The sequence below is a fragment of the Thalassophryne amazonica genome, chromosome 9 (assembly GCF_902500255.1).
Source record: "Thalassophryne amazonica chromosome 9, fThaAma1.1, whole genome shotgun sequence".
NCBI lineage: Eukaryota > Metazoa > Chordata > Actinopteri > Batrachoidiformes > Batrachoididae > Thalassophryne > Thalassophryne amazonica.
Genome location: NC_047111.1, coordinates 112,363,756 through 112,387,453, shown reverse-complemented (window position 1 = coordinate 112,387,453; position 23,698 = coordinate 112,363,756). Strand labels below are relative to the sequence as shown.

Sequence of the window (23,698 nt, the reverse complement as noted above, 5' to 3'; positions counted from 1 at the left end):
CAGTGTTCAAATATACTGCGTAACAAAATACCAAATTACTGTTAACACTTATTCAGACAATCATCACCTCTGATGTGTGCTGGCAGCATGTGTCCCTCACCCGTCCTCCTTCACAGGCACGATGTGTCAAACCCTGGCGCGGTCCTCAGCGTCTCACAAACGAACGTCACAAGATCGAGTTCCCGGCAATTCTGCTCGAATCACTCATGGCTTAAATGCAGAACGCCATCTCATTATCTGCTTCAGCTGAAAGTCTTTAAGTTTGCACGTGAGCATCATCCACAGGTGCTGCAAGTCGTTAGGCCTGCACGTGAACATCCTCCGCAGGTGCAGCCAATAGTTCTGATGAAGGTGAAGGACTCTTCCGTCAGCACCTTCTCCACAGAAAAAAACAGTTTGCATACCACCTGGAGAGCAAAGAAAAGAAAACACCAAAATGTCCAGCCAAACCCCCCAACACACAACAGTACCCCTCCATCAACGGGAAGCCTCCCGGTGACCGAACAGACCAGGCCCGAGAACAGCACCCCCCTGCGGGGTCCACGACAAGAAGCAGACGGCGTAACGCTCCTAAAGTCCACAGCAGACAGCAGGACACCGCGGCTGGAAGGCCGGCTGGCATCAACAAAACCCCAAAAGAGTCCCATATACAACCCAACATACAAGAAAAACACAAAACCCACCCAAACCCTCCCCAGGGGACCGTCCCATCCAACCCGGGAAGAAAGAAAAACTCCCAAATCCAATAATCCAACATAGCCCCAACAACACAATACAAACATAAATTCACAAAGAAAAATAACAGACAACCCCCCCAGAACGACGTGCAGAGCCCAACACCCCCCAGAAGACCTTTACCGCCAGTTCCAGGAGAAACAACCAAATCCGGAATCCCACAGAGGTCCCCAGGTATACATGGAGCAACAGCGCCGCCCAGAGGACCGTACCATCAACCCCAGGAGGCACCCTCCCCACAACCCAGGAACCCCAGACCCGGCCACACTTGGCTAGTCGGCCCCACAATCAAGTCCCCCCCAGAGGATCGTCCCATCAACCCTGGAGGTGGAACCTGGAAGGAAACACAAAACACAAAAATCCAACCCCCGGCGGACTTCATTAAACCACCCCGGGGCAAATAAAACAACCGGCAAACCTTGTTACCCCCCCCAGCACCCCAAAAGACCCCAGATCACTCCCAGAGCCTATCGTCAGCTCAATTTTGGCGAACGGCACAAAACTACCAAGCTGGGGAAGGAAACAGGAAAAACGAACCCAGTCCCATCCCCTAAGCGCAGCGGAAAACCGGAAATACGTCCGGTGCCCCAACCCGACCATACCACCAGCCCATCGGGAGGGGTGGAACTACCGAAATGGCGAACGGCACAGATCGGCCCACCACTCCAACTGAGGTACGTTCCCGCTGCACCACACCCTGGTAACACTAATGACGAACGGTCAAAGGCCCACCGGGGCTGGAGTGGAACCGGGCATCAACCAACCCAAAAAACGCCCCTGACAACCCCCCCCCCCCCCAGGTGCAGAGGTTTTCTGAGAAACGCTCAGCGTAACCAACCTGCACCACCCCACAACCCAAAAGACAAACGGTCTTAGACCATGTGAGGTTGGGGTTAGGGAAACAGGGAAATAAAAACAACAAAACAAAACGACCCAATCCTCAAACAGAAATTACCTAAGTCCAAATAATGAAAACATACGATTACCTGAGTCCAGCCGAGCTCCGAACTGCCAGTCGTTCACTCCACCAGAACCGCCTCTAAGTCCCTAAACAATTTATAACCCCTAAATAAAAACAAAAACAGACCAAAGAACTAAATAACCAAAGGTCTACCCCCCTTTTTTTTTCTTCTTTTTTTTTTGTGCATTATTATGCCTGTCTAAAAACACCTGGAGATACGTCATCATTATCTTTCTTGACGCTTATGTGACCGGGGCAATATGGCGGCTTCAGCTCATCCGAGCTGCATGGGCTCATCTGCAAGAGGAGCCAGAGGTCCCATCGGAGGAGTCTCAGTGGGGCAAAGAAGAGGCAGCCCTGATCTGTGTCGGGGAAAGCCCCGAGATGAAAAGACCCGCTCTGATGTCCGCTCTCTCTCGCATCCACGCTCCTTTATCTGAACATCTAGACGAATAGCCAAAGATATTAGCTCATCTAAAGCTTTTGGTTTGTCACGGACTGCTAGCTCGTCTTTTAATGAATCGTTCAAACCATCCACAAACACTCCTCTCAAAGCTGCAGCATTCCAACCGGACTGAGCAGAAAAAATTCGAAAATCCACGGAATAATCCGCCGCACTCCGCCTCCCCTGCCTGAGATTCAGCAACCATTGGGCAACGGTATTCGTTTTCACCGGATGATCAAAAACCAATCGGAACTCCCGGGAGAAATCCTTAAAGGATCCTAACAATGGAGAGTTATTGCTCCACAACGCAGTGACCCAAGCTAAGGCGTCACCTCGGAGCAAATTTGTCACATATGAGACACGGCTACCATCAGAAGAGAAGGAAGCCGGTCGCTGAGCAAAAACCAGAAAACATTGCATCAAAAACGGAGCACAGGCTTCAACGTTTCCCGCATAAGGCTCCGGATGACAAATAATTGGTTCGGAAGCCGAATCTCTGGGTGACAGAGTTATCTGCACCAGTATCGATGGTGCCGCAGCTGGAGCAGCAGGAAGCGGAACGGCTTGCGCTGCAAGCTCCGTAATGCGGGCATCTGTTTGTTTAATTTGATTTGCGAGATGCTGTAATTGCTCCCATATCTTCTCCAAGTGTTCTTGAACTCTTTCTGCAAATGGAACCGCTTCTGCCGCTGGGTCCATTTTGAAATGGCCGGGAACTACTGTTATGTGCTGACGCGGGTCAGAGAACCAAACCAGCATCTGACAAGGGCCCAGCGCTAAATAACCAGAAAACGGTTCCCAAAAAAACAAACAAATTTATTTCCCTCCTGTGCAATAATTTGTGTACAACATAAATGTTCGGTTGTCTGGCGAGGTGAAGGACGGCGCGCTCTCCAGCGCCCAATGGATCAAAGCCCGGCGCTTCTGGACACAGAGCTACAATAAATATCCTTCAAAGGCACACACTATCAGCAACACATTCAGGTCTGAATTTAAACTTTATGTAAATGAGCAGCTTCTCACAACATCAATCCGTACGCCACGACAGTGAGGAGCAAACTGCACAATTCTCATCAATGTTCAAATATACTGCGTAACAAATACCAAATTACTGTTAACACTTTTTCAGACAATCATCACCTCTGATGTGTGCTGACAGCATGTGTCCCTCACCCGTCCTCCTTCACAGGCACGATGTGTCAAACCCTGGCGCGGTCCTCAGCGTCTCACAAACGAACGTCACAAGGTCGAGTTCCCGGCAATTCTGCTCGAATCACTCATGGCTTAAATGCAGAACGCCATCTCATTATCTGCTTCAGCTGAAAGTCTTTAAGTTTGCACGTGAGCATCATCCACAGGTGCTGCAAGTCGTTAGGCCTGCACGTGAACATTCTCCGCAGGTGCAGCCAATAGTTCTGATGAAGGTGAAGGACTCTTCCACCAGCACCTTCTCCACAGAAAAAAACAGTTTGCATACCACCTGGAGAGCAAAGAAAAGAAAACACCAAAATGTCCAGCCAAACCCCCCAACACACAACAAATATATCCGTAATTCATACTGGGACATTTGTCATTTTTGTTGCGGACGACAATGAACGCCTGTACTCTGTATACTCAATTCATGCACAATTAATCCCCCCAGTGGGACAGGGCCCTTAGTTGACACTCCTTCACAATGCACAAAGTCATTTTCACCAGACTGAAAGATCTCCTGAAGAGATTTGGTACCACAGACATCTTGTCTCCTTAGGTCAGTGGTTAGCGTCCATATATTAAGACAGGAGGCATCAGGACCTGAAAGCCTTGCACCTTTGTTTTCCTGCAAAGATATCATTCTCGCTAAGCTCCTCTTTCCAGGGACCTCATGACTCCTTAAGCTCTTCCCAGGTGTATCAGTCTCAAAGGCTGCTTAAATGTATGGTCTTGTAATTATATTTTACTCATTACAAAGCATTGTGAAGTGTGTTGTAACTAGGGATGGGTATTGATAAGATTTTATTGATATCGATGCCATTATCGATTCTGCTTATCGATCCGATTCCTTATCGATTCCCTTATTGATACCTTTTTGTGAATTTTGTACTAAAAGTAGGCTTTACAGGTTTTCTATGCATTTCATTGAGTCTTAAAGTGGATATGACACTTAAAGACAACATAGTCTTATTACATGAACAAAGGTTATATAATTCGGTCAACCTAAGCATTTTGGGGAAAATGGACGCAATTCTCCTGTTATATATAACATTTGAATGTCCTGCCACTGAAAAATGTGCACGCCCCGTGACCAGCTTCCTGCTGTGCACCAAGCCTAAAATACGTCGCTACGTGTAGACTGTATCGGCTCGCGCGCCTGCGCGGCTGTTGTTTACACTTTTTTTAGCGGCAGAAAACTTTGATTAAACACAGCTCTCAGGGACTTGTTTGTCGATATGCCTGACCAGTGTGTCGCAGCATATTTCACAAACACAAGGCGAATGGTTTTTAGCCTTTTCAGTCCAGGCAGATTGATCAAAAGCCGCGGTGTTGTGTGTCGCACGAAATGTCCGGCTGCCGCTCGCTCCGCTCGCACACACGCATTTGCTCCCGACAGCAGACACTTTCCTCTACCGTCTCCATGTTCTCACTGCTCACAGGAACACATAAAATGTCAACCCCAAATAATATGTTCACAATAATCTTGAAATGGTCAAGGAACTTACGTAGTAAACACGGCGGCGGCATGTAAACACGGCGACGGCATGTAAACACGACGGCGGCAACACTGCGGCGGCATGTAAACACGGCGGCAGCATGTAAACACGACAGCGGCAACACGGCGGCGGCATGTAAACACAACGGCGGCAACACGGCGGCGGCATGTAAACACAACGGCGGCAACACGGCGGCGGCATGTAAACACGACAGCGGCAACACGGCGGCGGCATGTAAACACGGTGGCATGTAAACACAACGGCGGCAACACGGCGGCTGCATGTAAACACGACAGCGGCAACGCGGCGGCGGCGGCATGTAAACACAGCGGCGGCATGGAAACACTGCGGCGGCATGTAAACACGGCGGCAGCATGTAAACACAACAGCGGCAACACGGCGGCAGCATGTAAACACAACCGGCGGGCAACACGGCGGCGGCATGTAAACACGACAGCGGCAACACGGCGGCGGCATGTAAACACGGTGGCATGTAAACACAACGGCGGGCAACACGGCGGCGGCATGTAAACACGACAGCGGCAACGCGGCGGCGGCATGTAAACACAGCGGCGGCATGGAAACACGACGGCGGCATGTAAACACGACAGCGGCAACGCGGCAGCGGCATGTAAACACAGCGGCGGCATGGAAATACGGCGGCGGCATGTAAACACGACGGCGGCATGTAAACACGACAGCGGCAACGCGGCGGCGGCATGTAAACACAGCGGCGGCATGGAAACACGGCGGCGGCATGTAAACACGACAGCGGCAACGCGGCGGCGGCATGTAAACACAGCGGCGGCATGGAAACACGGCGGCGGCATGGAAACACGGCGGCGGCATGTAAACACGACAGCGGCAACGCGGCGGCGGCATGTAAACACAGCGGCGGCATGGAAACACGGCGGCGGCATGTAAACACGACGGCGGCATGGAAACACAGCGGCATGTAAACACGCTGGTGGCATGTAAACACGGCGGTGGCATGTAAACACAACGGCGGCATGTAAACACGACAGCATGTAAACACGGCGGCATGTAAACACGCCGGCGGCATGTAAACGCGACGGCGGCATGTAAACACGGCGGCATGTAAACGCGACGGCGGCATGTTCAGTGTTGTTTTCGGTGATTCTTTCGTGAAAATAACGTAACTATACACGGATGAATGCAATGCCAGGCACTCGAAAAAAGCAAAAACCCGAAGGTAATGATGATGGTCCACAAGTAATAGCTACACTGTCACGGCTCCGGAACAATAACAAAGGCAGTAAACAGATGCTCAAATTGAAAATGCTATACAGTAATTAGAGTGTTATAAACAGCAGCAACAAAAATCAAAGCCTCCCTTACCATTCCATATTCTGCAGCCTTTCAAAATCCATCGGAATTGGCACGTCTCTTGCCTCTGCTTCGGCTCCACCATAAACACCGTTGGCATTATTTTCGCTGCCAGAATGCTCCTGTTTGAATGTTCATCCGAAAGATACGGCTCCAATCTGCAGGGTCTAATCACTGCTGCGACATCCTCAGGATCTGAGTCAGAAATAATCCACACTTGAAGAGGAGTCAGAAAAGTTCTTGATCTCGTCACTGTCCATGCTGAGGTCTATCTGTTCCTGTTGTTAATCTAACAGACAAGACGGACTCTACCGCTGTGATGTCACGGCATCACGTGAACGCTGATGGAACGCTGCCAGCGCGCTTTCCAAGAAACACACTTTGAGAAACTGTACAAACTTTATTTCTCAGTGATAATAATTAAAACCACTTTCAACTTACTATACTGTATGTATATTTTGATATTTATATCAGGTTAAGCTAATTTTTTAGGTGTCATATCCACTTTAAAGTAAATAAATGTGAAATTGCTCACTGTATCCTTGATCTGTGGACATAAATAAAAATAAACAAAATGGTGTTTCGCTTTGTAGTTATTAATTCTGACTGGATACTATCGTTCTAACTGACTGTCAGAGAGCCATGCAGCGTTTGGAGCTGTGTGAACAGAACGGAGGATGATTCTCGTTTCTTTCTCACAACAAGACAGGAGTCCCAGTTAGTAACTTTAATCCGCACAAAAGTGACTCACGATTGACATATTCAGGGATGAAAGTGGTGAAAAACAAAAAAGCTGAAACCCAAAATTACCCCCCAACACCACCCGCACGAAATGTTGAATTCTAGAAGCTCTGAAATGCAATCTGAGACTATTCCAGGTGATAAACTGCGTGAGTGCAGCATCCATTTAGTGAGGAAAAAAAAAAACTTCCTTATCAATTCATCCAGTAGTATTCTGCTCTTACTAGGATGCAGCAGTTTTCTAGTTTGGCAGATAGTTCTGGAGGAAATAACTGAAGAAATTAACAAATTGAAAATATGGTTTGACTGAGACAGTCATTAAACTTAAATAAGACAAAGATGAAGTGGAGGTGTAAGAGTCACTAGGTGTTCACAGGAAACACTAATTTATTTCTGTATGTATTTATTATTTATGTATGTTCTTGTTGGTTTTATATTTTCTGTTGTGTTCTATTCAGGTTCTTTTTGTCTCTTCTCTAAAATTGTATATAATAAGTATATATGTATATAATAATCATTAGATTATTAATATATAAAACAAAACTACATTTAAAAATATTACAACCCGAACGTGATGACAGCTGCAACTGCTTAATGCTACTTTTAACATTGAAAATGCCATAGACATGCTAACGCGTTAGCATCGCTCCCATTTTTAAGTTATAAAAATACATCTATCAACTGTTTCAGAAGACCATAACAGGTCAGTTTAACATAGAAAAGGTAAATAATACTCACAGACATATGCTTTGTAGGGTTTTAGCGGGAGAAAATTAAGTGAAAGAACGAAAGAAAGACTAAACGAAGCAATAGATCGAAGCACTGTTTCAGTATGCGAACCACTGCTTCGATTGGTTCAAGGTTCAAAGCAAAGCGGCGCTGCAGAAAAGTTGATTACGGACCCGCTGCAGGGTCTGTAATCAGTGTAGAGAAATTATAATTTTCCTGACTAATTTCCCAAAACAACAGCCACTCTGAAGGACCGATAACAGAATCATTAAGCACAAAGCTTATGATGTTGGTGGATCGAATCATTTCTTAACGTACCCCAAAGGAACCGGTTCTCGATACCCATCCCTAGTTGTAACATACTATATTGCATAACATACGGTCAGTAATACTATAAATTTATTTATATGGGGTAGCGTTTTAATCGTTAGACTTAAGTGGGGCAATTCTAGTAGTCTGAGGTAAAATTAAAGCATTTGGGTAATTTGTCACACATTTACCAGACGTCTAAATGAGCAGTGTCTGGCCTAAATTATGTTTCTATTGGACAATTCCTGTGAGCGCAGACAAAGACTTTTGTGACTTTGGGGAAGTTTTAGCATGGACATTTCAAACAACCAAACTCCGGCAGTCTGATTCCGCAGCACGCATATACATTAATCTATTGGTTCGTGATATTGTTGATGGAAAAAGCGCCTCATTTTCGTCACAGCAGCATGAACTCATTCTAATTCATTCCGTGATGGCTGCACGAAATTAGAAGTGAAGCGGGGGGGGGGGGGGGGGGTGGGGTTATGGTTAGGGTGGGGGGGAGGAGTAAGATTAGGTTATGGTTAAGGGTAGTGTTGGGGTGGGAGTAGGGTTAGAAATAGTGAGTTAAATAAAGCTTCCGTCACGAAAATTTGACTCATTCGTCAACAGGAGTTTCATCAGGCCACGCACCCTTATTCCAAGAGATGAATAGCTTCCGAAGCTGGCTTGTCCAAATGTGCTTTAGAATACCTCAAGGACTCTGTTTGTGGCGTGTACGCAGAAAAGGGTCTTCTTCTGCATTACAGCATCATACAGCATCTCCTTGTGCAAAGTGGCACTGTATAGTTGAACAATCCACAGAGACACTATCTGCAGCAAGATCATGTGTAGGTCTTTGGAGCAGGTCTGTGGGTTGACTATGATGTTCTCACCATCTTTCGCTGCACCTTATCTTAGATTTTTTTTGGCCTGCCACTTCGGCCTTAACTAGTACTGTGCCTGTGGTCTTCCATTTCCTCACTATGTTCCTCACAGTGGAAAGTGACAGCTGAAATCTCTGCAATAGCTTTTTGTATCTTCCCCTAAACCATGCTGTTTTCAGGTTATTTGAGAGTTTAGAGGCTCACATGTTGCCACTCATTAGAAGAGATGCAAAAGAAGGGAAACATTTGCAAATGGCCACCTTAATACCCTTTCTCATGATTGGATTCACCTGTGCAAGGAGGTCAAGGGTCAGTGAGCTTACCAAACAATTTTGTTTCCAATAATTAGTACTAAATATATTCAAATCAATAAAATGACAAGGGTGCCCGAAATTTATGCACCTACCAATTTTGTTTAAATAATTATTGCACTCTTTCTGTAAATACTAGAACTTCATTTCACTTCTCAAATATCACGTGTTTGTCTGCTATATGATATATTTAACTGAAATTTCTGATCCAGACAACCATGATTTATAAGGAAAACCATGAAAATTATCGGGGTACCCAAACCTTTGCATACAACTGTATGCAGGCACACACAAACATGGGCTGCATCACATTCAGCGCACAGGACAGTTAGCACTGGCGCCCCTCAGGGGTGTGTGCTCTCACCCATGCTCTTCTCTCTCTATACAAACAACTCACCTCAGGAAATCCCTCTATTCAAACTCCTGACGTTTGCAGATGACACCACCATCATTGTCTCATCCGGGATGGTGATAAGGCGCTGGAACAGTTGGGCCTCGGTTTGTGAATTATTAGTGTTTAGTGTATATTTATACATCCTTGTACAGAGAGAGTACAGTTCAAACCGAAGTCAAATTCCTTGTATTCTTTGAAGATACTTAGAGAATAAAGGCTATTCTGATTCTGAGCATTGAGCTTCACGATCATATAGTCTTTGTAATCACACAGGCTGACATCGTGAGTACAATCATGATGCCATTAATCGTGCAGTTCCAGGACCAGAGACTCCTGTTTTGTTGCTCATTGTAGGGTCCTGGTGGTTCCTGTGGTTCCCCAACAAAATGCACGTCACTTGTGGCACACGCGTACTGCACTGCAATGAGAAAGATGAGCAGAAAACAAGCTTTCAGTCTTTATCCATCTTGGACTTTATTGACTGATTGTTGCAGCTGTAGCAAGTGGAACAGACTGAAACTTGACTGCACGCTGCCAGTGTGGAATGCAGATTTACTGTCAGAAACGCACCAACCACTCCTCTTTTGTTGAACATTTCCTGGTGAATGGTGCAGCTCGGCTGAGGTACGTATGCACTCTGAAGGCTGCTGTAGTTTGTAATGTATTGATGGGAATGCGAGGAACAAGGAGCGTTTCGCGCAGCACGCTGCAGCGCCAGAGCAGTCTGTGAAAAACGAGAATGTAGAGAGCAGTGGTGGAGCGTTTTCACACACCGCGACTGTGACGACACTTGCTAAAGATCGACTGCGTTCAGTAAATCCTTTGACTCCCGCGTGTACGTATGCATAATTGAATGCGTGTTTGAGGCTTTTTATCCATCCGGTCTGACAGTGTATTAGCTGCAGTGCGCCGCCCAGTGAGCATGGTGAACCCAGCGGACGTCCTCTCAATCTGTAGCCTCCCATAATCCCTCCTATTCTTCTTTTCTTTGACTCCTCTTCATTTGCTTTTCCCTTTGTCCTTCATTGCCCTTTTTTTTTTACGCCCTCCACCCCCTGTGCTGTTTCAGTACGTGCACGAGCATATCACATTATGTAAACGACAGTGCCAGGTGTGAAGTGCGTTCTTGTCTTTCGGTGGAAAAGCGGTCTGTTTCTGTTCCGTCTGTGGCTCTGGCTGCAGACACTATCCCAGCGTTAAGTCTCGGACTCTGTCTGCCTCACGTAAACTGTCGCTGCCCCCGACTGTCTTCAGGGATCAGTTTCCTCCAAAACCAGCTCCATCTCCTGCACCTGTCGCACTGTCTCGGCTGCTGCTCATTGACTTTGCTGCGTGCGCACCGGCGACCTCGGCCCCGTGAAGCCTTCTTTACTGCTCTCCCCCCTCTCCCACACCCGTCCTGCTGCTGTGGTCTGCTCTCCGCTGCCCTGGCTGACTCCATTCTGCAGCAGCAGTTGCTATGGAGCTGCAAATCAGCCATTTATGCTGAAGCACTCTAATGGGTAAACAGAAACTACTGACTGCTTCGTACACGTCTCAGAAATTAATGTCTGGCAACATAACAGTCCACACACGAGTGAAATCAACCCCCCCGTACCTAAAACAGCACCGTTTGTCTTCTCTTGATAACATTGTTGATGATGGCGTGTGAGAGTGTTTATGTCGTGGAGGTAATTTCCTGGTGTGTTTGTTCTCACTTTCAGGACTGCGTCCAGCTGAAACCAGTACAAGCTGAAGACGTGAAATTGGAAAGGTGAGGTACTGGGGTGCTTTGGTTTGAAAAATAAAAAATGATGATCACATGTGTTCAGAGCAAAGAGATCCCACACCCATGTTTAAAAAAACTGCAAACTTGGAAGAAAAAGTTACTTGAGATGAGATATACTTTATTAATCTCACAATGGAGAAATTCTGTTACACTCCAGTTACCTCAGACAGCAATTAATCCTCAATTATTACGTGTTTACCGTAATAATGGCACACCATCAGAATTAAAGGACAGCACATACACATCTGACATTGTTATGTGCACTAAGTTGAAGAAGTCCGTATCCAAATTGAGGCAAGTGGGTGAAGGCCACACAGCAACCCTGAGTCGCCGCCACCGTTCAGCTTGGGGAGGGAACGGGGACCAGCTGCAGCTAAAACCACGCTGCCCCCGCAGAGGGAAGGATGACGTGAGAAAAGCGAAGTGGGGTGTGTGTGATGGGGCGTAGGAGGGGGTGGGGAAATTGAGTGGAGCATGCTTCAGTCCTGTGAAACAGTTTATGTCTATGAGTTGAGATAAGAAAACGGCCAAATGTTGCACCAAGGCCGAAGACATTCTCTGGAGAAAAACAGCAGGGCAATTTGTCCTTCAGGCTGATAAGCCTGCCGTGTTGTGGTTTGAGGCAGTGAAAAACACTTTTTACAGCTTCACTTGAACAACCAAATCCCAATTTGAATTAAGAATATTTCCCGGCCTCCAAATCTTCATCTTCATCTGCAAGGCATGCCTCTGCTCCAAGATGTCATCCAATTACGTCTGAGTTCGAGTCATCGCAGTCTGAGAATGCACTGCCTTGCCCAGCTCATTCAATTCATGACGAACAAGCAAGGGGCCTGGTTCTTGAGGGCCGCCGTTCTTGCCAATTTTCCGGTAGATCAGGGAAGCACATAAGCCAGAAAAGTACCAGCCCTGCTACCATAAGACCAAATATGAATAAATCCTCGACGTCCTCCACAGAGAATGGTTGCAAACCATGCCACATGCCACAACACCCAGGAGTCGAGAACATAGCCCGCAGGATACGTTCCATCTGGGCGGTAGGAGCCCTCGGTCCTGACCTTCTTGTAGAAAAAATGGTGTCAAATAGCGTTCAGAGACCAGCTGATCAATTCCATGGTTAATCCAATAGTAGTCCAATAGATCCAGTATCCAATTATAATTTGAGGAATTCACAGTCTGGTGAAGTAGGGACATGAAGGTTAAAGCATAGAGCAGAGATAAGGGAGAGTGGAGGAAGATGCAACCGCCCTCGTCGGAGTCCTAAGTGAAGAGCTTTAAGTGATGAAATTCACCAATAAAATAACTGGACTCATCTGCATATAAATATGATTCTTCCCATCTGTAGGTCAATCAATTCAATCAATTTTTTTTTAATAAGCGCCAAATCACAACAAACAGTTGCCCCAAGGCGCTTATACTGCAAGGCAAGGCCATACAATAATTATGTAAAACCCCAACGGTCAAACGACCCCTGTGAGCAAGCACTTGGCTACAGTGGTAGCACTTGGCTACAATGGGCTACACCCAATAGAGCGAAGTGCTTCTATGGGGTGATATGGTACTACGAGGTCCCTAAGATAAGATGGGACCTGATTATTCAAAACCTTATAAGTAAGAAGAAGAATTTTTAAATTCTATTCTAGAGTTAACAGGAAGCATTGAAGAGAGGCCATATGGGTGAGATATGCTCTCTCCTTCTAGTCCCCGTTAGTACTCTAGCTGCAGCATTTTGAATTAACTGAAGCTTTTTAGGGAACTTTAGGACAACCTGATAATAATGAATTACATAGTCCAGCCTAGAGAAAAAAATGCATGATTAGTTTTTCAGCATCACTCTGAGACAAGACCTTTCTAATTTTAGAGATATTGCGTAAATGCAAAAAAGCAGTCCTACATATTTGTTTAATCTGCGCTGTGAATGACATATCCTGATCAAAATGACTCCAAGATTTCTCACAGTATTACTAGAGGTCAGGGTATGCCATCCAGAGTAAGGTCCAGTGCCAGCTGCCAGGTTTGATGAGATTCAAAAGAAAAGTCTTAAACTTGTTTGTTAAATACATTCAGATGATCAGAAGAAGTCCACATCCAGCGCCGTCACTAAAAAATACCAGGTTGGGGCCAGTATTGATGCCAGAGTAACTGAACTACTGATGTTGTTTAGAAGCAGTAACTGTGTTTCCCAGAGGTCATTACAGTGGTTATCTAATATTTCAATTTCAATTTAATTCAATTTTTTTCATTGATACAATGCCAAATCACAATAAAGCTGCCTCACGGCACTTCACACAAGTTAAGGTCTAACCTTACCAACCCCCAGAGCAAACACAAAGGGGAAGTGGACTGCCATTATATAATGCTTTTCCATGTGCATCAGACGCTCAATGCGCTTTCCACATCAATGCCTCACATTCACCCCGATGGCAGGCTGCTGCCATGCAAGGCGCCCACTACACCCCGGGAGCAACTAGGGGATTAAGGACCTTGCCCAAGGGCCCTTAGTGATTTTCTGGTCAGGCTGGGATTTGAACCAAGGATTCTCTGGTCTCAAGCCCAACGCTTAACCACTAGACCATCACCTCCCCTAAGGGGACAGTGGTAAGGAAAAACTCCCTCTAATGATTTGAGTAACAAACCTCAAGCAGACCAGACTCAAAGGGGTGACCCTCTGCTTGGGCCATGCTACCGACACAGTTGAAAATATAAATATACAGGAAATTTTGGGAGTCCATGCTGTGTAGAAGAAGACAACCACTTCCATCTTTGGATAGAGCTGCACCTCAAACAGAAAGAGAAAAAAACACAGGCAGTAGAAAGACGACAAATACAGTATAATTTGTCAGCATTAAGCAACAAGAAAAACAAAAGAAAGGTGATCGCCGGCCACTAGTCCTAAGCTTCACTAAAAGACCCAGACTTTAGATAAAGTTGAGGCCGTGGCATGCTCCGTTTGCTAATAAAATAAATTAAAAGAGTAAAAAGCATAGTAACATACTATGGCAGTATGCTAGCCATACGAAAGGGAAAATAAGTGTCTTAAGTCTGGACTTGAAAGTCTCCACAGAATCTGACTGTTTTATTGACACAGGGAGATCATTCCACAGAACAGGCACACGATAAGAGAAAGCTCTGTGACCCACAGACTTTTTATTCACCCTCGGGACATGAAGTAGTCCTGTGCCCTGAGAACGCAGACCCTGGTCTGGTATGTAGGGTTTAATTAGGTCAGCAAGGTAGGGAGGTGCCAGTCCGTGAATAATTTTATAGGTTAGTAACAGAACCTTAAACTCTGAGCTCAGTGGGACAGGGAGCCAGTGAAGAGAGGGGAGGTGATGGTCTAGTGGTTAAGGCGTTTGGCTTGAGACCAGAAGATCCTCGGTTCAAAGTCCAGCCTGACTGGAAAATAACTAAGGGCCCTTGGGCAAGGTCTTTAATCCCCTATTGCTACCAGTGTGTAATGAGCACCTTGTATGGCAGCACCCTGCCATTCAGTTGAATGTGAGGCATTATTTGTAAAGCGCTTTGAGCATCTGATGTAGATTGAAAAGCGCGATATAAACGCAGTCCATTTACCATTTATAAGAGACGCCAAAATGGGTGTAATGTGGTCAAACTTTCTGCTTCCTGTCAAATGTTTGGCAGCACCATTTTGAACCAATTGGAGACCCCTAATGCTGGACTGTGGTAAACCAGAAATTAGAATATTGCAGTAGTCCAGTCTAGAAGAAACAAATGCATGAATCAGGGTCTCAGCATCAGCCATAGACAGGATGGGACGAATCTTCTCTATATTTTGCAGGTGGAAGAAAGCAGTCCTAGTAATATTTCTAATGTGGAGGTCAAAGGACAACGTAGGATCAAAAATTACCCCAAGGTTCCTCACTTTGTCAGTGTGATGTATGACACACAAGCCTAGGCTAAGTATTAGCTGGTCAAATTGATGCCGATGTCTCACTGGACTAGTGCTGAAATGATTCCTTGAATAATTTGAGTAATTTGATTACTAAAATGCTTTGAGGCAAAATTCTCTGCCTCGAGACTTCGTTTAATTCACTACTATGTGTGCGATACATGCACAGCGCATGCGAAGCATGGAATGCAAAATGTAGATGGATGGAGACGAAAACGGTGAACGGCAGGAGCACAGAATAACTCAGAGAAACCATCATAAACTGTTGAAAGTGTGGAACCATTATCAATTAAAGCGAAAGGAAAACACAGGACAATGCATGTACTGCAAAACAGAATTAGCTTTCCATAACAGCACTTCTTCCATGCTACAACACCTGAGCTGAAAACATCCACTGTATATGCATCGAGCCTGCCAAGCGGACACAACAAGTCAAGTTAATGTCAAGTTCACAAAAGTATTTAATTTAGATCAGTGATTACTAGTAGGAATGGGTATCCTTAAGAATCTATAAATTATTCATTATTGAGTTCACATTGTGTTGTAGCTAGTTGGTGGTCGGAGATAGCTCTGACCACTTGCCATGGTGAAAATACGTTTATTTTTGTCTCACGAACGCTCCGCTGAAGAAACGAGATTAGTCCAACTATTGACCCAGACTGATAACAAATGAGTAAAGTACTTTTATGCACTTTTTGTGTTTCGTGAGGCATTTTGTGAATGCAGAGACATGCTCCCATGATATTAAACAAACACACCCTCGCTCTGCTGTGGAAATGAGAGTAGCTGCCCAATCAGTGGGTCACAGGGTCCGACAATTTAGCCAGACTGACAACAAATATGAGTAAAGTAAGTACTTTTATGCATTTTTGTGGTTTCTTGAGGCATTTTGTGAATGTAGAAATGTGCTCCGACCTCAAAACGCGCTCTTGTGACATAAACCAAACGTACCCTCTCTTCTCCTGTGGCGTTTAATGGCAGCCGGCATCCTTATTGTTGCATTGCTGCCACCTTCTGCATCCGTTCATTATGGCAGCACTAAATCCTTTCAAGTCCAGTGTCTTAAGTATTTAAAAGCCAACACTTCCCCCTCCCACTTTAATTTAATCTTTATTTAACCAGGTTAGTCCCATTGAGATCAAGATCCCTTTTACAAGGGAGACCTGGACAATGATAAAGTTTCCAGTTCACCTAACCTGCTCATCCTATGTCTAAAATACTTCCAACAGAAACTTTTTGTGGCCTATTCAGGCCTAATATGGCAATATGTTTTAAGTTTTTTTTTTATCAATCCAGAATATGCCAATGCCACTTAAATGGACTCCTTTTCTTTCTTTAAAAAAGCAGCTACCAGTTGTTATGCCACCAAGGTCTGCCAATAAAAATGTTTATTTTAAGAGGAGTTGAATTGTTTGGTTAAACTGACTTATCTTCTCTGTCAGGTATAACTGTTAAATTAAGCTTAAGTAAATTAATGAAATTAAATTATTTTTTTATCCGAATACTCAATCATCAGAATAATCGATAGAATACTTGATTACTAAAATAGTCGATAGCTGCAGCCCTAAACTGGACCAAGAACCATCATTTCAGTCTTGTCAAAGTTAAAAAGTAGGAAATTGCTAGACATCCAGCTTTTCACTAATGTGAGGCAATCTTGCAAGGATTTTATGTGGATGAGATTGCCAGCAGTTATCAGCATAGCAATGAAAGATAATCCCAAAACACCACAATATGTGCTTAAGGGGTGCTATGCAAAGCTGTAGACCTAAGACGGACCCCTGTGGAACCCCGAATGTCATGTCACTAAGGTTAGAGGTAGTGTTGTTGTACAAAACACAGTGAGAGCAACTGGTCAAGTATGATGTCAACCACTCAAGGGCACTCCCAGTAATCCCAAAATGATTCTCCAGCCTGTTGAGTAGAATATGATGATCCACTGTATCAAATGCAGCACTGAGATCTAACAGCAACAGAACCATAGTGGTGTCCGAATCCATTGTAAGCAGAAGATCATTCACCACTTTAGTGAGAGTCGTCTCTGTGGAATGATATTTTCAAAAAGCAGACTGCAGTGACTCAAAGAGATTATTCTCAGTAAGATAGTCTACGAGCTGCTGTGACACCACTTTTTCCAGAATTTTAGAGAAAAATATAGGTTTGATATCGGCCGATAGTTTTTCAATACACTAGAGTCAAGATTAGGTTTCTTAAGTAATGGTTTAATCACTGCAGATTTGAAACATTCAGGAACAGATCCAGAGGTTAATGAGAGATTAATCATTTCCAGCACAGTCGGCCCAAGAGTGGGCCACAGGTCCTTAAACAGTTTTGCTGGTGTAGGATCAAATAAACATGTTGTGCTATTTGTAGATGTTACAAGTTTAATACTGTAATGTCTAATACTGCATTCAAAATGTTTATGTTGATTGAGATCCAGATGTTGACTGTTTTTTTTTTGGGTGGGGGGGGGTACTGTTTTTTACATAGGTTGATGGGGCATTTACTTAATGTTTTGGTTTTTTTTCATTTATCCAAAGATTATCAAAAAGTCTTGATGGAACGTGGGAGAATTATGACTATAATCGAATGGATAAACGTAGTAAATTTTGATGTTAATAATGATTGTGATCTGGATTTTTTTTTTTAATATATGCAGGCATTTATTTTACCTTGTAGTCTTGTTGTTTTTACATTCAGATGGCTGCTAAATTTTTTTGAAGTTATCATTTTAGTAATGCAGGTGATTTAATTAACATTTAATGTTGATTGCCAGAAGCATGTTTCTCTCTCTTTTACTTGTAGACGACCTGATTTAAGAAACAGTATGACCTAAGTGCAAGATGCTGACTGCAAGACATTTTAATTGCTGAAATGCTTTAAAGTGATCATAATTTACCAATTTGGTGGGGAAACTATCATTTACAGTGAAATATGGTTGGAAATTCACAGCAACAGCCCTGAAGGTCCACAATGCTCTGACTCTGGATATTACCCTGATTGATAGTCCTCAAGTGGTTCAGTTTTGGACATAGTTTACGTGACTGCATGCTCTGTGGGACATGTCCACACTGGTTGTGGTGACCTGTCCACCCATGACATTGCCACTGTTCTTCCTCATTTATGGGGGCGTGGCAAACAGCAGCTCCTTTCCATTTAAAGGAACATGCAGAGAAATAGAATTTCTTACAGATGTCAGGGGTTAGTTTTGTTGGTTTGTTTTATTTATTTAAACATCTCCTTGCTATGCAGAGCCCTTTGCATGATTTGATTTGATTTGATCATTTATTTAGTCCCCATGCGGGCAATTCAGGTGCAGGCAGCAGTAAAAATTACTTTACATTCATAAAACCACATCATACAAATTCATAAAAAACATAAAAACACAGCAGAATAAATATATAAAACAAGAGCCCAGAAATAAGGTGCGATTCAGTATAGACTTAAGTGCAACAGTGAGTCCTTAGGTGTTATTTAGGAGAGCAATGGCTGTGGGAAGAAAAGAGTTTTTTAGTCTGTTGGTTCTGCATCTGGGCATTACCAGGCGTCTGCCTGAGGGCAGAAACTTAAATTGTGGGTGCAGAGGGTGTGTAGAATCGGCCATAATTTTCCTGGCTTTTGACACAACCCTTGTTTTAAAAAGGTCCATGATGTCCGTGCACTGAGTTCCCACAATTTTACCACATTCCTTGACAGTATTACAAAGACGATTGCGATTCTTAAGGTTCAGTAGGTTAAGCCAACACAGGAAGGAAAAGGTTAACACAGACTCCACAAAGCAACTGTAGAACATTTTCATGAAGACACCATCTACATTATAATTCCTACGTTTTCGCAGAAAGTGCATTCTCTGATGAGCCTTACTGCACACTGCATTAACCTGCAATTCAAAAGATAATTTATTGTCAATTTGGGTGCCCAGATACTTAGAATCTCAACAATATCTAGGGGCTTCCCATCAATGGACATATGCTTCAGAACAGGTGGTGTTTTCCTGAAATCATGTGGCATTTCTTTGGTTTTATCCCACATTTATATGTAGAAAAGATGAATGTGCACCACTCTAAAAAGTCCAGCAAGACCAAAACTATGGTCTGTGGAGTCATCCACCGTGCAGAAGGGACAGGCTAACTGAATCATCGCATATTTTAGATGTGATGATTATCCTGTTGGCTTTGACAGAGATAGTATAAAAAACAAACAACAAAGGGATAAAATGCAGCCCTGAGGGACTCCACGTGGATGATACAACAGCATCGGAGAGAAGTTTCATTAACTCGGACTCTCTGCGATCTGTTTGTTAAAAAGTCAATAATCCATAAGATTAGGCCAACATCAATATTCATGTCTCTTAAATCGCTCTGCCCAATACATGTGGTTGTAGGCAGGTAAAAGCGGAGGAGAAATCAATAAACAACATCCGAATAAGGTATTTGCACCTTCAAGATGCTGCAAGCCAGATTGAGTAAAGTGGAGATCGCATCATCCACGCCCCTTCAGATCTGTATGCAACTGGAGGGGTCTAACACTCCCTGTGTTTGTCTTAAAGCTCCTCTTTAACAATTTTCTCAAAGTCTTCATAACAAGAGATGTTAGTGCTATACGCCTGTAATCGTTCGTTTCTTTAGTTGACTTATTTTTTGGTATGGAACAATTGTTGAGGATTTCCAAGGGAGGGTACTCTATGAGTTCCATTGAACAAGAAAAGATGTGGCAGAATATATCAGCCAATTGCTCTGCACTGTTTTTTAGTACCCTTCCCCCAATACCAATCAGCCCTGAAGGTGTCCTTTCCTTAACACTTTTAAGGTGCTTAAGGACCACACCTCTATCAATGGGTAAGTTAATGTTGCTGGGCTCATCATTCTGAAGGACACACAAATGTGATTAAAATTAGGACATTATATCGGTTATAAAAAGGATTCAAATCATTTGCAAAGACCACATCTGAAGGAAACAGGTTAGTGCTCAGAACACCAGAGCTTGATTTTGATTCCATACCTAACCTAATGGCTGCTGTATAACAAGACTGATTTAATCATTTAGAGCATAAATTACATAATAGATCCAATTGCTGTTTCTGCAGAAACAAACTACAAAACAAAATGCAGCCATAAACGTGAGGTGAACAACAAGAAATGACACACACATAAAAATGCATCAGGGTTATAAAAGTTCCTGAGATGACAAAGACCCCTGACAACAGTGGCTCTCAAATCAGATCAACAAAAAGCAGCAACAGTAATAAACAGTTAGAGCTTGCTGACCTTTTGACTTGGAGGAGTCGGACATAATGAGACTTGAGATGTCAGCAGAGAACAGATCGATCGATGATTCAAAGGCGAGTGAAGAAACAGCAGTACAGGAGATCAGTGTGGACAAAACTGGGAAAAGCATGTTAAAAATAAACGAGATGTACTTATGGCAGCAAACTGCATTTTCAACGTTTCTACACTGTAGCCATGTTTTGGTTTTCTTGGACTCAGACAAAGTGGTGACAGTAGTTATTATAGTTTCAAACCATTTATGTTGACTTGCCCAAAAATTTAATCATTTCTATTCCAAACATGGACTGGGTGTCGGGTAGGTTTGTGGAAACCAGCTTACATTGCTTACGTTGGCAAGAAAAATTAGCTGACCTTGACTTTGTGGAGGATGCTGTGATCAATAGATTCTGTGATTGCAACACCGCAGTAGTTGAGTCAGGAGTCAGTTTGTCTGGGTTTGCAATTGTCCTGGATGAAGACTAAAGGCACCTTGACACTTGCACAAATTTGATCCTCACATTGAACCAGTCGTGAACATTGCGCAACCTATTCGAAAACACTGCGCATCAATGCGTGTCATTGCACGTGTGGCATCTGAACCTGAAATTACATTATGATGAGATGTTACATCTATAATAAACATAACTTTGCAGATACATTATCTAACTCACAAGAAAGAATGAAAATGCAACTGTTTTACCAATCCTATCAGAAAAGATTCCAAATGCGTTCCCCACCACACAATGTGCACTAGACAACCTGCATCTGTAGATAATTTCTCTATCATCAGCAAAGTTTTGAGAGCAAATGTGTCATTGGCTACGAAATTATTTTATATAGCGTGGCATCAAGTGGGACAAAGCGTGGCATGAAGTGGGACAAATCAGGATACATTGGCACGAAGAACTGCATGCCAGTGCAGGGATTAAATTTGTACAAGTGTCAAGGTCCCTTACAATCCAGGTTTTTCATGACGTCCAGGACTCGGCCATCAGAGGTGTGCCTGTATGAGGTGAAAATGTTGAACTTGTAAAGACATTCACTGATCTCTGCAGTGGCATTCATTTCTCTGGGTCCTCGGTCTGTGAGATGGAGTAAGACAACAGATTTGTAGAAAGTTCTCTTTGGTGAAGGTAACGGCAGGTCACATGGTAATAAGAGTCGCCTCAGCAGCTGTCTGCTGTCACTGTTATGAAGAGGGACTTTGTACAGAAGGATGAAAAAGCAACTCAGAAACACCACATGTGCAGTATCAGAGGCAGAGCTGTAAGTATCGGTACGAAAGACCTTATAAAATTTTTAAAGAAGACAGAAGGCATTCAGACATCCTGTGTCCAAGTTTTAGTCCATGTTTTATAAGTCAGATGTGATGCAGTTGGCGAGACGGTCTTAATGGACCCTTCATGCATAACACGAAAGACGCAGAAAGCGGAAGAAAATCTGCAAACTAAACATGAACTGGAGAACCACGAAAAATTCCACCTGCTGTCGTGAGGCACGCACGGTCACACAGGCGTGCACAACACACCGGCAACGGTTTTGTGCACGTTCATGCGCATGCACAAACACAGTGCTAGCAGCTGGCATGTGTTGCACCACATTGTGCCGCTGTTGTGGAGGAAAAACAAAAAAACAGCTGGAATGTGTTGCACCACATCGCGCCTCTGCTATGGAGAAACAAACAAAAAAATAAATAAAACCACACACCATAAAACAAATGTAAGGCCATGTCCATCAAAACACGGTACATGTTCCCCAGCTGGGATGTCGAGAACTAGAGATCTCAACAGCTGCTGCTGTCAGCGGCCACGCTCCCTCTCTGCTTATCTAATTGCGTATTTAGTTATTGTAGTAAGTAAGTCCCTTCGGCTGCTCCCTTGTTTGCACTCGGGGATGCCACAGCAAATCCAAGATGGATCTGCATGTTGAATTGGCACAGGTTTTTACGCCAACTCCACATAACATGGAGAAATGTGGCAGGAGTGGGATTTGAACCCGGAGCCTTCTGAACTGAAACCAAGCGCATTAATCACTTGGCCACCACCTGTCCTGGCTAGGTTCTCTGTGTTTTTAATGTGACATGTCGTGTGCACTGAGCTGTCATTTGCAGCTGTCAGTGAGTCTCTGGTTGGTGATCAACTGGGAGGCGGCTCGCTGTGCCTTGTGCGCTCTGACGTGGCTGGCCACTCCCCATCTGTACATGCATATCAGCAGTTTATGCAAGTGCACTCCCACCCCTCAGCACGCCACATGTGTTGCGGATGGGGGTGGGGGGTGGGGGTGCGCGAAACACACGCACGCCTCATGTGTTGTGGGGGGGGGAGCGGTGCAACATACGTGCAATATACACGCACGGCACATGTGTTGAAGGGGGAGCTGACATACTGGCACGCCCACATGTGTATTGCTTTGCAACACCACACTCGTGGAGGCACTTACACAAATTTCACATCCAGCTCGAAAGTCATCTGTTTACTATTTTCATGCTATTTTCATGCTATTTTCAGCACGAATGGCCACACATTTCCTAAATCTCCAGTGAGTGGTTTTGGATGTTCGTGTGTATCACCTGGAATTTGGCTGACACCTGCCACAAGAGGGATTGAATAGGCTCTCACAGGGCACACTTCTTTCGGCCGCTGGTGTGTGCAACTAGTTGTAGCGACAGCTGTACGAGGTGTTGGAGGCAGCTCCGATTTTTCACGAATGGCATGCAGTTCCTTCTTCATGCGCTAGTCGGCTTCACTCCTGTTATGCGTGAAAGGGCACTTCTTATACAACCCATGGCAATAATTATGGAATCACCGGCCTCTAAAAAGGAGTGATCACACCTTGGAGAGCTGTTGCACCAAGTGGACTGACATGAATCATGGCTCCAACACGAGAGATGTCAGTTGAAACAAAGGAGAGGATTATAAAACTCTTAAAAGAGAGTAAATCATCACGCAATGTTGCAAAAGATGTTGGTTGTTCACAGTCAGCTGTGTCTAAACTCTGGACCAAATACAAACAACATGGGAAGGTTGTTAAAGGCAAACATACTGGTAGACCAAGGAAGACATCAAAGTGTCAAGACAGAAAACCTAAAGCAATATGTCTCAAAAATCGAAAATGCACAACAAAACAAATGAGGAATGAATGGGAGGAAACTGGAGTCAACATCTGTGACCGAACTGTAAGAAACTGCCTAAAGGAAATGGGATTTACATACAGAAAAGCTAAACG

The 23,698-nt window shown here is 44.2% G+C and overlaps 1 protein-coding gene across 1 annotated transcript in view; it reads left to right on the top strand.

Moving 5' to 3' along the window:
• camkk1a (calcium/calmodulin-dependent protein kinase kinase 1, alpha a) overlaps positions 1–23,698 on the top strand; it is a 161,897-nt gene that overhangs the window by 37,815 nt on the left and 100,384 nt on the right. Inside the window, 3 exon segments of the mRNA XM_034178982.1 lie at positions 11,232–11,246; positions 11,248–11,267; positions 11,716–11,728. Coding sequence (XP_034034873.1) covers positions 11,232–11,246; positions 11,248–11,267; positions 11,716–11,728 — 48 coding nt within the window.